This window comes from Cetorhinus maximus, chromosome 2, assembly GCF_964194155.1.
Source record: "Cetorhinus maximus chromosome 2, sCetMax3.hap1.1, whole genome shotgun sequence".
NCBI classification, from domain to species: Eukaryota; Metazoa; Chordata; class Chondrichthyes; order Lamniformes; family Cetorhinidae; genus Cetorhinus; species Cetorhinus maximus.
In genome coordinates, this window is record NC_135880.1 from 163977450 (window position 1) to 163990877 (window position 13428).

At 43.8% G+C, this 13428-nt stretch overlaps 1 protein-coding gene across 1 annotated transcript in view; it reads left to right on the forward strand.

Annotated features, from left to right (window-relative positions):
• Nucleotides 1-13428, forward strand: part of gldc (glycine dehydrogenase (decarboxylating)) — a 180250-nt gene that overhangs the window by 78788 nt on the left and 88034 nt on the right. Inside the window, exons 9-12 of the mRNA XM_078570563.1 lie at nucleotides 7613-7718; nucleotides 7799-7938; nucleotides 12547-12627; nucleotides 12928-13025. Of these exons, the coding sequence (XP_078426689.1) occupies nucleotides 7613-7718; nucleotides 7799-7938; nucleotides 12547-12627; nucleotides 12928-13025 (425 nt within the window). The remainder of the gene's footprint in view (nucleotides 1-7612; nucleotides 7719-7798; nucleotides 7939-12546; nucleotides 12628-12927; nucleotides 13026-13428) is intronic.

Sequence of the window (13428 nt, forward strand, 5' to 3'; positions counted from 1 at the left end):
TTCAAGTTTTTTTCCACGGACTCTCTATCACTGACTCAGCCGTGCCAACAGAAAACAACTGCTTCACATGCCCATAGCAAAGGGTTGCAGACCTTTGGTTGCCCCCTTGGATCTTCTGGCTTCTCCCAAGCCTATATTGCTTTAAATCTGCATCCTGCAGCTTTCTCCCTTTAAGCTTAGTGCCTTTCTCTGCTCCTCACTTTTAACTTCACTTAACAGGACCTACCCCAGGTTCCAGCTCTTGTCCTTTGACTTAACTATCCGCTTGGGACCTTTCCTGTTCCACTCCCTAGTTTTTGGAACCTACTCCTGGCAGTTCCCTCTCCTGTCCTGCTTCTGCTGGCCACTGCTTCCAGCTTTACTTTGAGGCTTGCTATCTGTCTCTCTCTTATGCTGCTTCTGCTGGCAACTCCTTTTAGCCTTGGAGCCCACTGACCAACTGCACTCAAACTGAACTGAAACTAAGCTTCTATGTCTGGGGGGGTCTCAACAGCACAATTTTTTTCTACCTTGTGTTTGTTTTACCTTCTCTTCAAGAGCCATAAAATCTCATTAGAATGCAGGCACACAAACAAAGCCTAAGACCTGCTGTCTCCACTAAATGAAACTAGATCCTAGTTTTCACCTTTTAAACTCACAAATAGAAAAATATACATTAAACTTAAAGCTACATTTTAAACTCAAAGCTATAGCTTATTCCTAACAACCACAAATACAAATACAACTTACTTAAACTATCTCCATTTCCTAACAACACTCGCTACTTTTGTATTCAATTACCCTTGCAATAAACAATAACATCCTATTAGCTTTCATATTTAGTTGCTGCACCTGCATACTAACTTTTTGCGATTCATGCACCCAGATCCCTCTGTATCTCAGAGCTCTGCAATCTCTATTTAGATAATGTGCTTCATTACGTGCTTTTCCACTTAGGAAAACTGGCTTGCAACAAAATTCAAAGTTCATGCTTTACATTTTTCTAATATTTCAAAAGAAAATTTATATTTATTTTCAAAGCTTTATACTGCCTGCACATTATTCTTTGACTCACAGCTGTGGAGAAGCAGCCAAACAGCAAGGCCTGACGTATATTGTGAAATTGCTCATATTGTCTGACAAAAAATCTGGGTTTTTCTTTGGGGAGGGGCATATTACACAGAGAAAATGCTATTATGTATGACTTCCTTTGTTCCTTTGCTTTGTTAATGTCTGTTAGATCTACATCCCCATGCCGCCACCCCCCCACCCCCCACCAACTCCCGGGCCTCTCCCCCATAACCCTCCCATATCTTTCCCCATAACCGCTCCCATGCCTTTCCCCCAAACCCTCCCATGGCTTTCCCATACCAAAATTTATTTCCAATCGTGACCAAAAGATTTTTGAATATTATATGTCAAAATATAAGGACACAGTAGCATAGTGATTAAACAGTGATGTGAGTTCACATCCCACCACATCATGTGGGAAATTTAAAGTCAACATAGAACTCTACTATGAGTGTATTTATTGCAACAGCACTTATTTAAATACCCATTCCATGCTATTCCAGCCTTCCCATACCATCCTTCCCATCCTATTCCATTTACCCCTCTCATGCTCCCATTCCATTCCTCACCCTGCCCCATCTTCCTATGCCAACCCCAGTCCCAACCATGTCATGTGCACCCCCCCCCCTGCATGGCTGCAACATCCCTATGCCTTTCCCCCAGGCGTCTCCCATGTCTTTCCCCCATACCCCTCCCTAGAGGAGAATACGAGAGGAGGATCCTGGGACGGGCAGTCAGCAGCACCTAGAAGAGAGTGTGAGAGGAGGACCCTGGGACAGGCAGTCAGCAGCACCTAGAGGAGTGTGTGAGAGGAGGACTGTGGGACAGGCAGCCTGCAACACCTGGAGGAGTGTGTGAGAGGAGAACCCTGGGACAGGCAGTCAGCAGCACCTAGAGCAGAGTGCAAGAGGAGGACCTGTTTCTACCTGTCAGAGCTGAAGTGTGACGTCAAAGGAAAACAGGTAGGTGATTGGTAGGTATCTCTTCCGTGTTTCTTTTGATTGGCCAAGTGGTTTAAATCAGGAGACGTTATTACAGCTGAAGAGTACAGTTAAGAAACTCATCTTTAAAGTATTTAACATCCAAATTAATTAATTAAATAGAATAGAGATGACTGGGCAGGTGATGTGTTGCAGCTGTAGAATGTGGAAGCTAGTGGACGCTGGTGCGACCCATGGTGACTACATCTGTAGCAGATGCTGGCTACTCGAGGAACTTTGGATCAGAGTTGAAGAGCTGGAGTCCGAGCTGTGGACACTGTGACACATCAGGGAGAGTTACCTGGACACTGTGTTTCAGGAGACAGTCACACCCCTTAGATTAATTACATAAAACTTGGACCGTGGTCTGGGACAGGAGGTTGTGACTGTGAGTGAGTCAGGTATGGGGATCCAAAATTTAGTTTTGGAGGAGCCTCAGCCAGTGCCCTTGTCCAATAGGTACGAGGTTCTTGCTCCTGGTGTGGACGAGGGCACAAAGTGCAGGGAGGATGAGCGAATTGCCCACAGCACCGCGGTACAGAGCGCCATTCAAGTGGGGAGAGAAAAGAGAAGTGTAGTAGTAATAGGGGATAGCATAGTTAGGGGAATAGATACTGTTCTCTGCAGCAAAGACAGAGTCCCGAAGGCTGTGTTGCCTACCCGATGCCAAGGTTAAGGACATCTCTTCTGGGCTGGAGAGGAACTTGGAGTGGGAGGGGAAGGATCCAGTTATCGTGGTCCATGTAGGTACCAACGACATAGGGAGGACTAGGAAAGAGGTTCTGTTGAGGGACTACAAGCAGGTTGGGGCTGAATTAAAAAGCAAAACCGCAAAAGTAATCACCTCTGGATTACTACCTGAGCCACATGCAAATCAGCGTAGGGTCAATAAGATTAGAGAGGTAAATGCATGGCTCAAAGATTGGTGTGGGAGAAATGGGTTCCGATTCATGAGGCACTGGCACCAGTACTGGGGAAGGAGAGAGCCGTTCTGTTAGAACGGGCTTCATTTGAACCATGCTGGGACCAGTGTCCTGGTGAATCATATAACTAGGGTTGTGGATAGGATTTTAAACTAATTAGTCGGGGGGGAGGGTTCAATTGAAGGGAAGTTTAAAAAATCATAAAGAAACGAGAGAGCAGAGGTGCAGGGTAGTGAAGAGGTAAACAATAATCAAAATGTGACAGGGAGGGGCAGAAAATATAAGCAGAAGAAAGCAGCAGGAATCAGAACCAGAATGAGCAATAATGGTGAAAAATCAAAGCTTAAGGCTCTTTATCCGAATGCACGCAGCATTTGTAACAAGATAGATGAGTTGACGGAACTAATAGAAATAAATGTATGTGACTTGATAGCTATTACAGAGACGTGGCTGTAGGGTGACCAGGACTGGGAACTCAACGCTCAAGGATATTCGATGTTCTGGAAAAATAGGCAAAAAGGAATAGGAGGTGGGGTAGCTTTGTTAATAAAGGAAGGTACCAGTGCAGTGGTGAGTAGTGATATCGGTGCAATAGATCGTGATGTGGAATCAGTTTGGGTGGAAATAAGGAATAGTAAGGGGAAGAAGTCATAGGTAAGAGTCGCCTATAGGCACCTAAAGAGTTGCCTCACTATAGGACAAAGTATAAATCAGGAAATAATGGATGCGTGTAAGAAGGGCGCTACAGTTTTCATGGGTGGTTTTAATCTGCATATTGACTGGACAAATCGAATTGGCAGGGGGAACACGGAAGACAAATTTGTAGAGTGTATCAGGGATTGTTTCTTAGAGCAATACGTTGCAGAATCTACCCGGGAACAGGCTATTTTACATCTAGTAATGTGTAATCAGGTGGGATTAATAAGAGATATTGTAGTTAAGGATCCTCTAGTGGGTAGCGATCACAACATGGTATCTATCTCAGTTTGAGGGCGAGCAACTCGGTCTCAAACCAGTGTCCTCAACTTAAGCAAGGGCAATTACAGAGGTATGAAGAAAGAGTTGTCTAAAGTGGGCTGGAAAAATAGATTAAGGGGAAGGTCAGTGGATGAGGAGTGGCAGACATGTAAGCAGGTATTTCACAATGCTCAGCAAAAATTTATCCCGGTTAAAAAGAAGGACTCGATGAGAAGGATGAACCAGCCGTGGTTAACAAAGGTGGTCAAGGAGAGTATCCAGTCAAAACTAAGGCATATAAAGCGACAAAAACTAGTGGTAGGCCTGAGGATTGGGAATTTTTTGGGAACCAGCAGCAGATGACTAAAAAGCTAATAAGGAGGGAGAAAATTGATTGAGAGAGTAAATTGGCAAGAAATATAAAAACAAAGAACAAGAGCTTCTACGGGTATATAAAAAGAAAGAAAGTGGCTAAAGTGAGTGTGGGACCCTTGGAGGATATGATGGAGAATTGATAACTGGGAACAGGGAAATGGCAGATAATTTAAACCAATATTTTGCATTGATCTTCACTGTGGAGGACACTATAAACATCCCAACGATATCAGATAAGCAAGGAGCAAATGGGAAGAAAGATCTTGTAACAGTCTCTATCATGAGGGACAAAGTATTTGACAAACTAATGGGACTAAAGGCAGACAAGTCGCCAGGACCTGATGGCCTGCATCCAAGGGTTTTAAAGGAAGTGGCTACAGAAATAGTGGAGGCATTGGTCAAAATATCCCGGAGCTCACTGGATTCCGGGAGCGTCCCAGCGGATTGTAAAATTGCGAATGTGACACCCCTGTTCAAGAAGGGAGGGAGACAAAACTATTGACCAGTCAGCCTAATGGGAAAATGCTAGAGTCCATTATTAAGGAAGAAATAGCAGGACATTTAGAAAAACTTAATGCAATCAAATAGAGTCAACATGGTTTTGTGAAAGGGAAATCATGTTTGACAAATTTATTAGAGTTCTTTGAGGATATAACAAGCAGAGTTGATAAAGGGGAACTGGTAGATGTGATGCATTTGGATTTCCAGAAGGCATTCGATAAGGTGCCACACGAAAGGTTATTGCACAAGGTAGGAGCTCACGGTATTGAGGGTAATGTATTAGCATGGATTGAGGATTGGTTAACACACAGAAGACAGAGAGTGAGGATTAATGGGTCTTTATCAGGTTGGAAAGACGTAACTAGTGGAGTGCCACAAGGATCAGTCCTACGGCCTCAATTATTTACTATCTATATTTATGACTTGGAGGAGGGGGCAGAGCGTAATATGTCCAAATTTGCTGACGATAGGTGGGAAGGTATGTTGTGATGAGTACATAAGGAATCTGCAAGGGGATATAGATAGGTTGAGTGAGTGGGCAAAAACTTGGCAGATGGAGTTTAATGTAAGAAAGTGTGAGTTCATGCACTTTTGTAGGAAGAATCAAAAGGCAGACTATTATTTAAATAGAGAGAGACTCCAAAATAGTGCAACACAGAGGAATCTGGGTGTTCTTGTACATGAAATACAAAAGGTTAGCATGCAGGTGCAGCAAGTAATTAATGGAATTTTGGCCTGTATTGCTAGGGAGTTTGAATTTAAAAATAAGGAAGTCTTGTTACAACTGTACAGAGTGTTGGTGAGGCCGCATCTGGAGCACTGTGTACAGTTTTGGTCCCCGTATTTAAGAAAGGATATACTGGCATTGGAGGCAATTCAAAAGCGATTCACTAGGCTGATTCCTGGGATGAAGTGGTTGACTTATCAAGAACGGCTGAACAGGTTAGACCTTTATTCATTAGAGTTTAGAAGAATGAGGGGTGATCATATTGAAATGTACCAGATTCTGAGGGGGCTTGACAGGGTCGATGTTGAGAAGATGTTTCCAATAGTGGGGGAGTCTCGGACTAGGGGACATAGTTACAGAATATGGAGACATTCATTTAAAACTGAGACGCGAAGGAATTTCTTCTCTCAGAAGGTAGTAAATATCTGGAATTCCCTACCCCAGAGAGTTGTGGAGGCTAGACCATGAAAGCATTTAAAGAGGCAGTAGATAGATTTTTGAAATATCGGGGAGTTGAGGGCTATGAGGAGCTGGCACGAAAGAGGAGTTGAGGCCTGGGGCAGATCAGCCGTGACCTTTATTGAATGGCGGGGCAGGCTCGAGGGGCCAAATGGCCTACTCCTGCCCCTATTTCTTATGTTCTTAGGTCTTCCCCCCCATACCCCTTCCCATGCCTTTCCCCCAGACCCCTCTCATGCCACCCCTACCCCCAGTCCCTCCAGCCAGGATAATTTTGTTGTTGGATTCCCATAATCTCCACCGTTTTCTTCCTCCACCAACCGTGGCATCTGCTTGTGCCTCACGCGCTGCAGTCAACGCCACACCAGAGCAGCTATGCCTCAGAGCAGAAACCATTAACCAAAGCTCACAGAAAAGTAAGGCTCTTTTTTAAGGTGTCGGGTGAGTGTCAAAGAGCCTGTGGACAGACACACCTTCGAGCCCCGCTCCTCACACTTTCTGATTTCATGGTCTACATTCATCGGAGGAGGATGAGATGTCTCCTCTTGGTTTAGGAGGGTGCGGGGAAGAGGGGAATATCAGATGGAGGCGTCCTTTGGGGGTCGGCTCCGACCTTTCTTTGCAGCCGGGGTTTTGGAAATGGCGGGAGAGACAGGTTTGATGCCCGTCAGCTTCAGACTGTTCAGCCAGCCAGAAAAAGAGACAATAAAATTATTCACAACAAATAAAAATATAACAACAGTGCGGTTTTTGCGAAGTCTGACTTTAGCTGCTCTCTCTAACCCCTCAATTTAATATAAATCATGCCTCATATACTCTGTGCTTTCCACGTGCCCCTGAATACACCAGGCACCGCCCACTAAACCAATGCACTGACCAATCAGAAAAGTGCAGACAGAGGAAAGCTCCATATTATTATAGAACAATTCAATATGGAATTAAAAAGCTTTATTGGTGATGGTGACCGTGCAATTGCTGGATTGCTGCAAATCCCATCTGGTTCACTAATTCCCTCCAAGGAGTGAAACCTGCTGTCCTTACCTGGTCTGACCTATATGTGACTCCAGATCCACAGCAATGTGGTTGATTCTTAACTGCCCTCTGGAATGCCCTACCAAGCCACTCAGTTGTGTTCAAGGTGCTGGGTCAGTGGCAACATCTTGAGGGCGATTACGGATGGGCTATAATTGCTGGCCTAGCCAGTGACACTCCTATGACATGAATGAATTTAAAAAAACATTTCTTCAGTTCTCCTTTCTTCTTTGTATTGGTGTATTTTGTTGGCTGATTATTTTAGATTGCTTATTTTCAATGCCTTCAGTTGTTTTCACTGGAAGTTATCACATCTTTTGTGTTTGGAGCATTGCCCGTTTCTCAAGTGAATTTGAGCTGGCAAAGTATACGTGGGACGCTGAAATGTACATAAACATGGGCTGAAATATGACACTCCCAAGTGTGTGGACAAAATGCACACAAGATCCAATTTTGTATATGGATCTTTAGAATTCTCTATTGAATTTGTAGTTGGCATGCTTTTTAGATAAGATTGTGACACAGACTTCTTTCTGACAAAACAAATGTTCTATTTCTTCCATTTCTCTTGAAACATATATTTTTAATGCCTTTCCTTCTAATTTTAGGCACTTTTGGCCAACATGGCCGCAATGTTTGCTATTTATCATGGCCCTAATGGACTGAAACACATTGCAAAGAGAGTACACAATGCTACTTTAATTTTGGCTGAAGGTAAGACTTATTAATGGAAGTAAAATTTTATTTTAAATCTGCCACTAAATGCAATTCTGACCTAATCTCTTCTTAATCAGGTTTGAAACGTGCTGGGCATAAAATACAGCATGAATTATTTTTTGACACACTGAAGATCCACTGTGGTGTGGCGACCCAGGAGATAATTAGCAAGGCTGCCCAACGGCAGATGAACTTCCGAGGATATGGCAGTTGTATGGTGAGTTAACTTTTATATGGTATTGCCTTCTATTGGACAATTTTAAACCGTTCTATCGATCTTCAAAATTTGGATATCGTGCCCTTTCTAGAAAAAGACACAGGTTGATTCCTGACTATTACTTAGTAGGCTAATGCATTACCTAATGCGCTGCCAAGCCAGAGTAGATTTGGGGCTGGATTTTCCTTGCAGGCTTCTGAACCCCGCTGTCCAGCTCAAATGTGGTCAGGAATTAACTTCACAATGTGTGGGAAACGTTCGCTCATTGTGATTTTTCCCTGGAACGGCCAATTAATACTGAGAAGACGGACTCTCTGCCCAATTATAGGCAGCGGGTGGGCTCTCGAAGATGGAGGGCCAACCAGAAGCCTTCAGGCTTAGAAGCAGCAGCAGGGTGCCATATGGTAAGCTAGGGAGAGGGTGCTTCAAAATGAAGGCGTCCTCTCTCCAACTTTATATAATTTGGAATAAAAAATGGCCTTTGTAGCCAGGACACCACTGTCAGTGGGGGGGGGTGGGGTTGGAGTGGGCTTCCCTTTTCAGGCAGCCTGTGGCAGCTGCTGCACTTAGGCAGGCGGGGAGAACCTGTAAGCCTGCCTGGAACTTTGGCCGTCCTGTCTGCGGCCAGGAGGGCACCTGTAGGCGGCTAAACTGGAAATTGCCTCCCTCGCCTCCAGGAAACCCAGAGGCCGACTGGAAAACCCAGTCGGTCTCCTTCAGTTAGCGTTAAGTGGCTGTGTTTTAGCGAAATTGGTTTCCTGCTGATTGTCCTGTTTCCGCCCCCGCCCCCCCTAATCCCATCTCTGGGAAAACGGCCCGAGGGTGGGGTGGAGGTGGGGAACCAGCACACAGGCCGGCAGGACGATTTTTGGCGCCCGTCTGCCTCCATCTCTGACCCTTGTGGGGGCTCAAAATCAGGCCCTTGAACTCTTGTCTGCATTGCTTTAGCTGATCTCAGACAGGCTGGCAGAACGGTGAAATTAGTATTAGCGTCCCCCGACATGTCAATGGAGAGTCAATGGAGAGTTTTCCCCCTGTTTCCCATTGACTTCAACTTTTCTAGGGCTCCTTGATGCCACACTCGGTCCAATGCAGCCTTGATGTTAAGGACAATCACTCTCACCTCACCTCTTGAGTTCATGTTTCAGTTTTTTGTCCATGTTTGGACCAAAGCTGTAATGAGGTCAGGAACTGAGTAGCCCTGACAGAACCCAAACTGAGTATCAGTGAGCAGGTTATTGCTAAGTAAGTGCCACTTGATAGCACTGTTGATTACCCCTTCCATCACTTTGCTGATAATCGAGAATAGACTGATGGGATGGTGATTGGCTGGGTTGCATTTGTCCTGCTTTTTGTGAATAGTAAATATCTGGGTAATTTTCCACATTGCTGGGTAGATGCTAGCATTGTAGCTGTACAGGAACAGCTTGGCCAGAGGTGCACCAAGTTCTGGAGCACAAGTCTTGAGTACTATTGCAGGAATGTTGTCAGGGCCCAGTGCCTTCAACCATTTCTTGAAATCACCCGGAATGAATGAAATTGGCTGAAGATTGGTATTTATGATGCTGGGGACGTCTGGAGGAGACAGTGATGGATCATCTACTCGGCACTTCTGGCTGAAGATGGTTGCAAATGCTTCACCCTTGTCTTTTGCACTGATGTGCTGGGCTCCCCCATTATTGAGGATGGGGATATTTGTGGAGCATCCTCCTCTAGTTACTTGTTTAATTGTCTTCCACTATTTACGACTAGATGTGGCATGGAGCTTAGATCTCATCCATTGGCTGTGGGATCAGCTCTGTCTATTGCATGCTACTTCCGCTGTTTGGCAAGCAAGTAGTTCTCTGTTGTAGCTGCACCAAGATGGCACTTCACTTTTAGGTATGCCTAGTGCTGCTCTTGGATGTCCTTTTTTCTTTCATGGGATGTGGACATTGCTGCACCAGCATATGTTGCCTAATTACCCTTGAACTGAGTGGCTTGCTGGGCCATTTCAGAGAGCAGTTAAGAGTCAACCATATTGCTGTGGATCTGGAGTGACATGTAAGCCAGACGCACTAAGAATGGCAGATTTCCTTCCCTAAGTGCATGAGTGAACTAGATGGTTTTTTTATGACATTGTTCATGATAGTTTCATGGTCACCATTACTGAGACTAGCTTTATATTCCAGATTTATTAATTGAATTTAAATTCCACAAGCTGCCTTGGTGGGACTTGAACCCATGTCCCAAAGCATTAACATGGAGCTCCAGATTACTAGTCCAGTGACATTATCACTATGCCGCCATCTCCCCCTGCACTCTCCCTTCAAGTATGTATAATTTTTAGTGATATTGAGCTGAGTTGGGTGATGTTACATGAATTCCTCTCCTGAAAGTGCTAACTTGTCCGACCATGCTGTTTCAAAGCTACCAGCAGGGTCAGAAGGAGGCCATTTGGCAGATTGTGTCTATGCTGGCCAAGAAAGAGCTATCCAGCCAAACCCCACTTCCCAGTTCTTGGTCTGCCGCCTTGTAGGTCACAGCACTTCAACTGCATATCCAAGTACTTTTTAAGCACAATGAGAGTTTCTGCCTCTACCACCTCTTCATCTAGTGATTCCAGATCTCCAACATGCTCTGGGTGAAAAACTTTCTACTCAACTCCCGTCTAATCCTGTTGTCAATTTCTTTAAATTTGTGCCCCCTGGCTATTGAGCTCCATGCTAATGGAAATAGGTTCTTCCTATCCACTTCCATCTATCTACATCTCCCATAATTTTAAGCACCTCAATTAAATCTCCCCTCGGTCTCCAGAGAAAACAATCCCACCCTACCTATTCTTATAGCTAAAATCTCCAGTCCTGGCAACACATAACATAACTGTTATAAATCCCCTCTGTACCCTCTCAAGTACAGTCACATCCTTACCTTAATGCAGTCACCAGAATTCTAGCTGTTGCATAACTGGTTTTAACAGTTTGACACAGCTCAAGGATAACCTTGGCTAATAAAGGAAGCAATTATGTATGCCTTCTTAACCCACCTTACCTCTGAGTTGCCACCTTAATGGAAGTGTGAACATGCACTCCAAGATCCCTCTGTTTCCTCTACCTTTCTCAGTGGTAGTGATCCTCCTAAAGGCCAGTCATTTGCTCATTTCTCCATGCCTCGCCGTCTTGTGCTTTCCTCTTCCATTTCAAATTGTCCAACATCATCACTCTCTTTCTCCCTCTTGGCCTACATCCCTCTAATCTTCCTTCAGTCACCTCCTCCATCAAGTTTTTATGCCAGAGAATAGGGCCAATCCAACGTTGTTGCCTTTTCTTGATGACACTAACAATCCTTCATCCTTCACTATGCCGAGAACTTCCTCATTGCTCTTCTGTTCTCATGGCTAACACAGCTTCTTAGTATCTCCCTGTTTATTGTTGTCTTGCTTCATTTGTCCTCCCCAAAGGTGCTACCTCACACATTTTCAGATTGAATTCATTTGCATCATTTCCGTCTACCTGATCAGTCCATTGATAACTTCTTGTAGCCTACAGTTTTCCTCTTCACTATCAAGCATATGTTTGTATCATCTACTAACTTCTTTATCATGTCACCTACGTTTAAGTATAAGTAGTTTATATATACCACAAAAAGCAAGGGACCCAGGACTGAGCCCTGCAGAACCCCACTAGAAACAGCCTCCCAGTCACAAAAATACCCCTCAACCTGCCACTGAGCCAGTTTTGGATCCAGCTTATCATATTTCCTTGGACCCCAAGTGCTTTTACTCTTCTGACCAGTCTGCTATATGGGACCTTGTCAAAAGCCTTTCTAAAATATATGTAGACCACATCAAGTGTGCTACCCTCATTGATCCTTCTTGTTACCTCCTCAGAAAATTAATCAAGTTAGTCAGATATGAACTGACGTGAACAAATCCACAATGACTTTCTTTGATAATCTGTGCCTTTCTAAATAACAATTAGTACTCCCTCTCAGAACTTTTTTCCAATAATTTTCTTATGACCAAGGAAAAGCTGACTGGCCTCTAATTACTCAGTCTCTCCCTTTCTTCCTTTCTAAACAACAGTACAATGTTAGCAGTTCTTTGACACCATGCCTGTAGTCAGAGAGGATTGGAAAATGATGCTCAGAACCTCTGCTACTTCCACCGCCGCTTCCCTCCATTTCATCTGGGCCTGGTGATTCATCTACTTTCAAAGATGCTAATCATGTTAATATTTGCTCGCTCAATATGTTTATCCCAGCCAATATTTCACACTTTTCCTCCTTGACTACATTGTCTGCACCATCCCCCTCTTTTGTGTAGACAGACAGCAAGAGCCTATGTTGTCCATCTCCACACACAGGTTATCTTCCTGATCTCTAATTGGCCCTACTCTTTCCTTAGTCATGTATTTATAAAACATTTTTGGGTTTTCCTTGATTTTATTTGCCAATATTTTTTTCATGCCCTCTCTTTGCTTTCCTGATTTCCTTTTTGATGTCCGCCCTGTATGTTCTGTATTCCTGTAAGCGTGCAGCAGAATTGCAGTGCAAGCTTGCTGTTGTTGGTACAGTAGGTGGTGAACCATCTGTTTGGTTTAACATTTAATGTTTTCTTTCATCTGACAGCTGGGGGTGTCCCTGGATGAAACAGTGACTGAAAGAGACTTAGATGACCTTCTCTGGGTTTTTGGCTGTGAATCGTCTGCTGTAAGTATTTTTTGTTGCAGTGTATTAGCCATTTCTGTGATGCATATGTATTGCGCGTTTTACAGGTAAGTTATGTTTGCAGTGCTTCAACTTACTCTCCTCATGGAGAAATAAAAAGTACAGAGTGTAACTTTCTCGTGGTGGAGGGGGTAATGGAGTAAAATTTAATTAAAAGGTGAAAGAGAGACCTTGCATTTAAATAGCATCAAAATACACTTGACTATAGCTCTTCCAAGTTATTTTTTAAAAATAGTTCGGTGCAATCTACAAGAGTTACTGTGTTAAATGTTTTATTTTAAGGAGTTGATAGCTGAGAGCATGGGAGATGAACCAAAGGGTATCTTGGCCACACAGTTTAAGAGGACAAGCAAATTCCTTTCACATCCAGTCTTCAACAGGTTAGTAAGAAGCCTTGTGCTAAGATTGCAGCTTAATCCATTGAAGGAAAGCCACTGTGTGCGGATAAGAGTAAGTGAGCTACACTAAGTGGGTCCACTTGTCACAGTTTGTAACCTTTTCTGTCACAGTTTGTATTTGTATCGGTCTCTTCCTTGTTAAAATGTTTCTGGTTTGCCCTAAGTTACTAGCCTATATATTTGGAAAATATGTTCATCTTGACCATCTGCGCCCTATGATAGAGGGATATCTAGTCATTTTAAGTCCTGTGTACGCCTTTTGAGTGGAAGAGTATTGGGAGGTTAACAGCTTTGTTTAAATTCCCCTTCCACACCCCCAAATCATCATCAAATCTTTCAATTCATCTTCAAAAGTGTATTTAGGTTCCCATCGAAAAGCCATGGG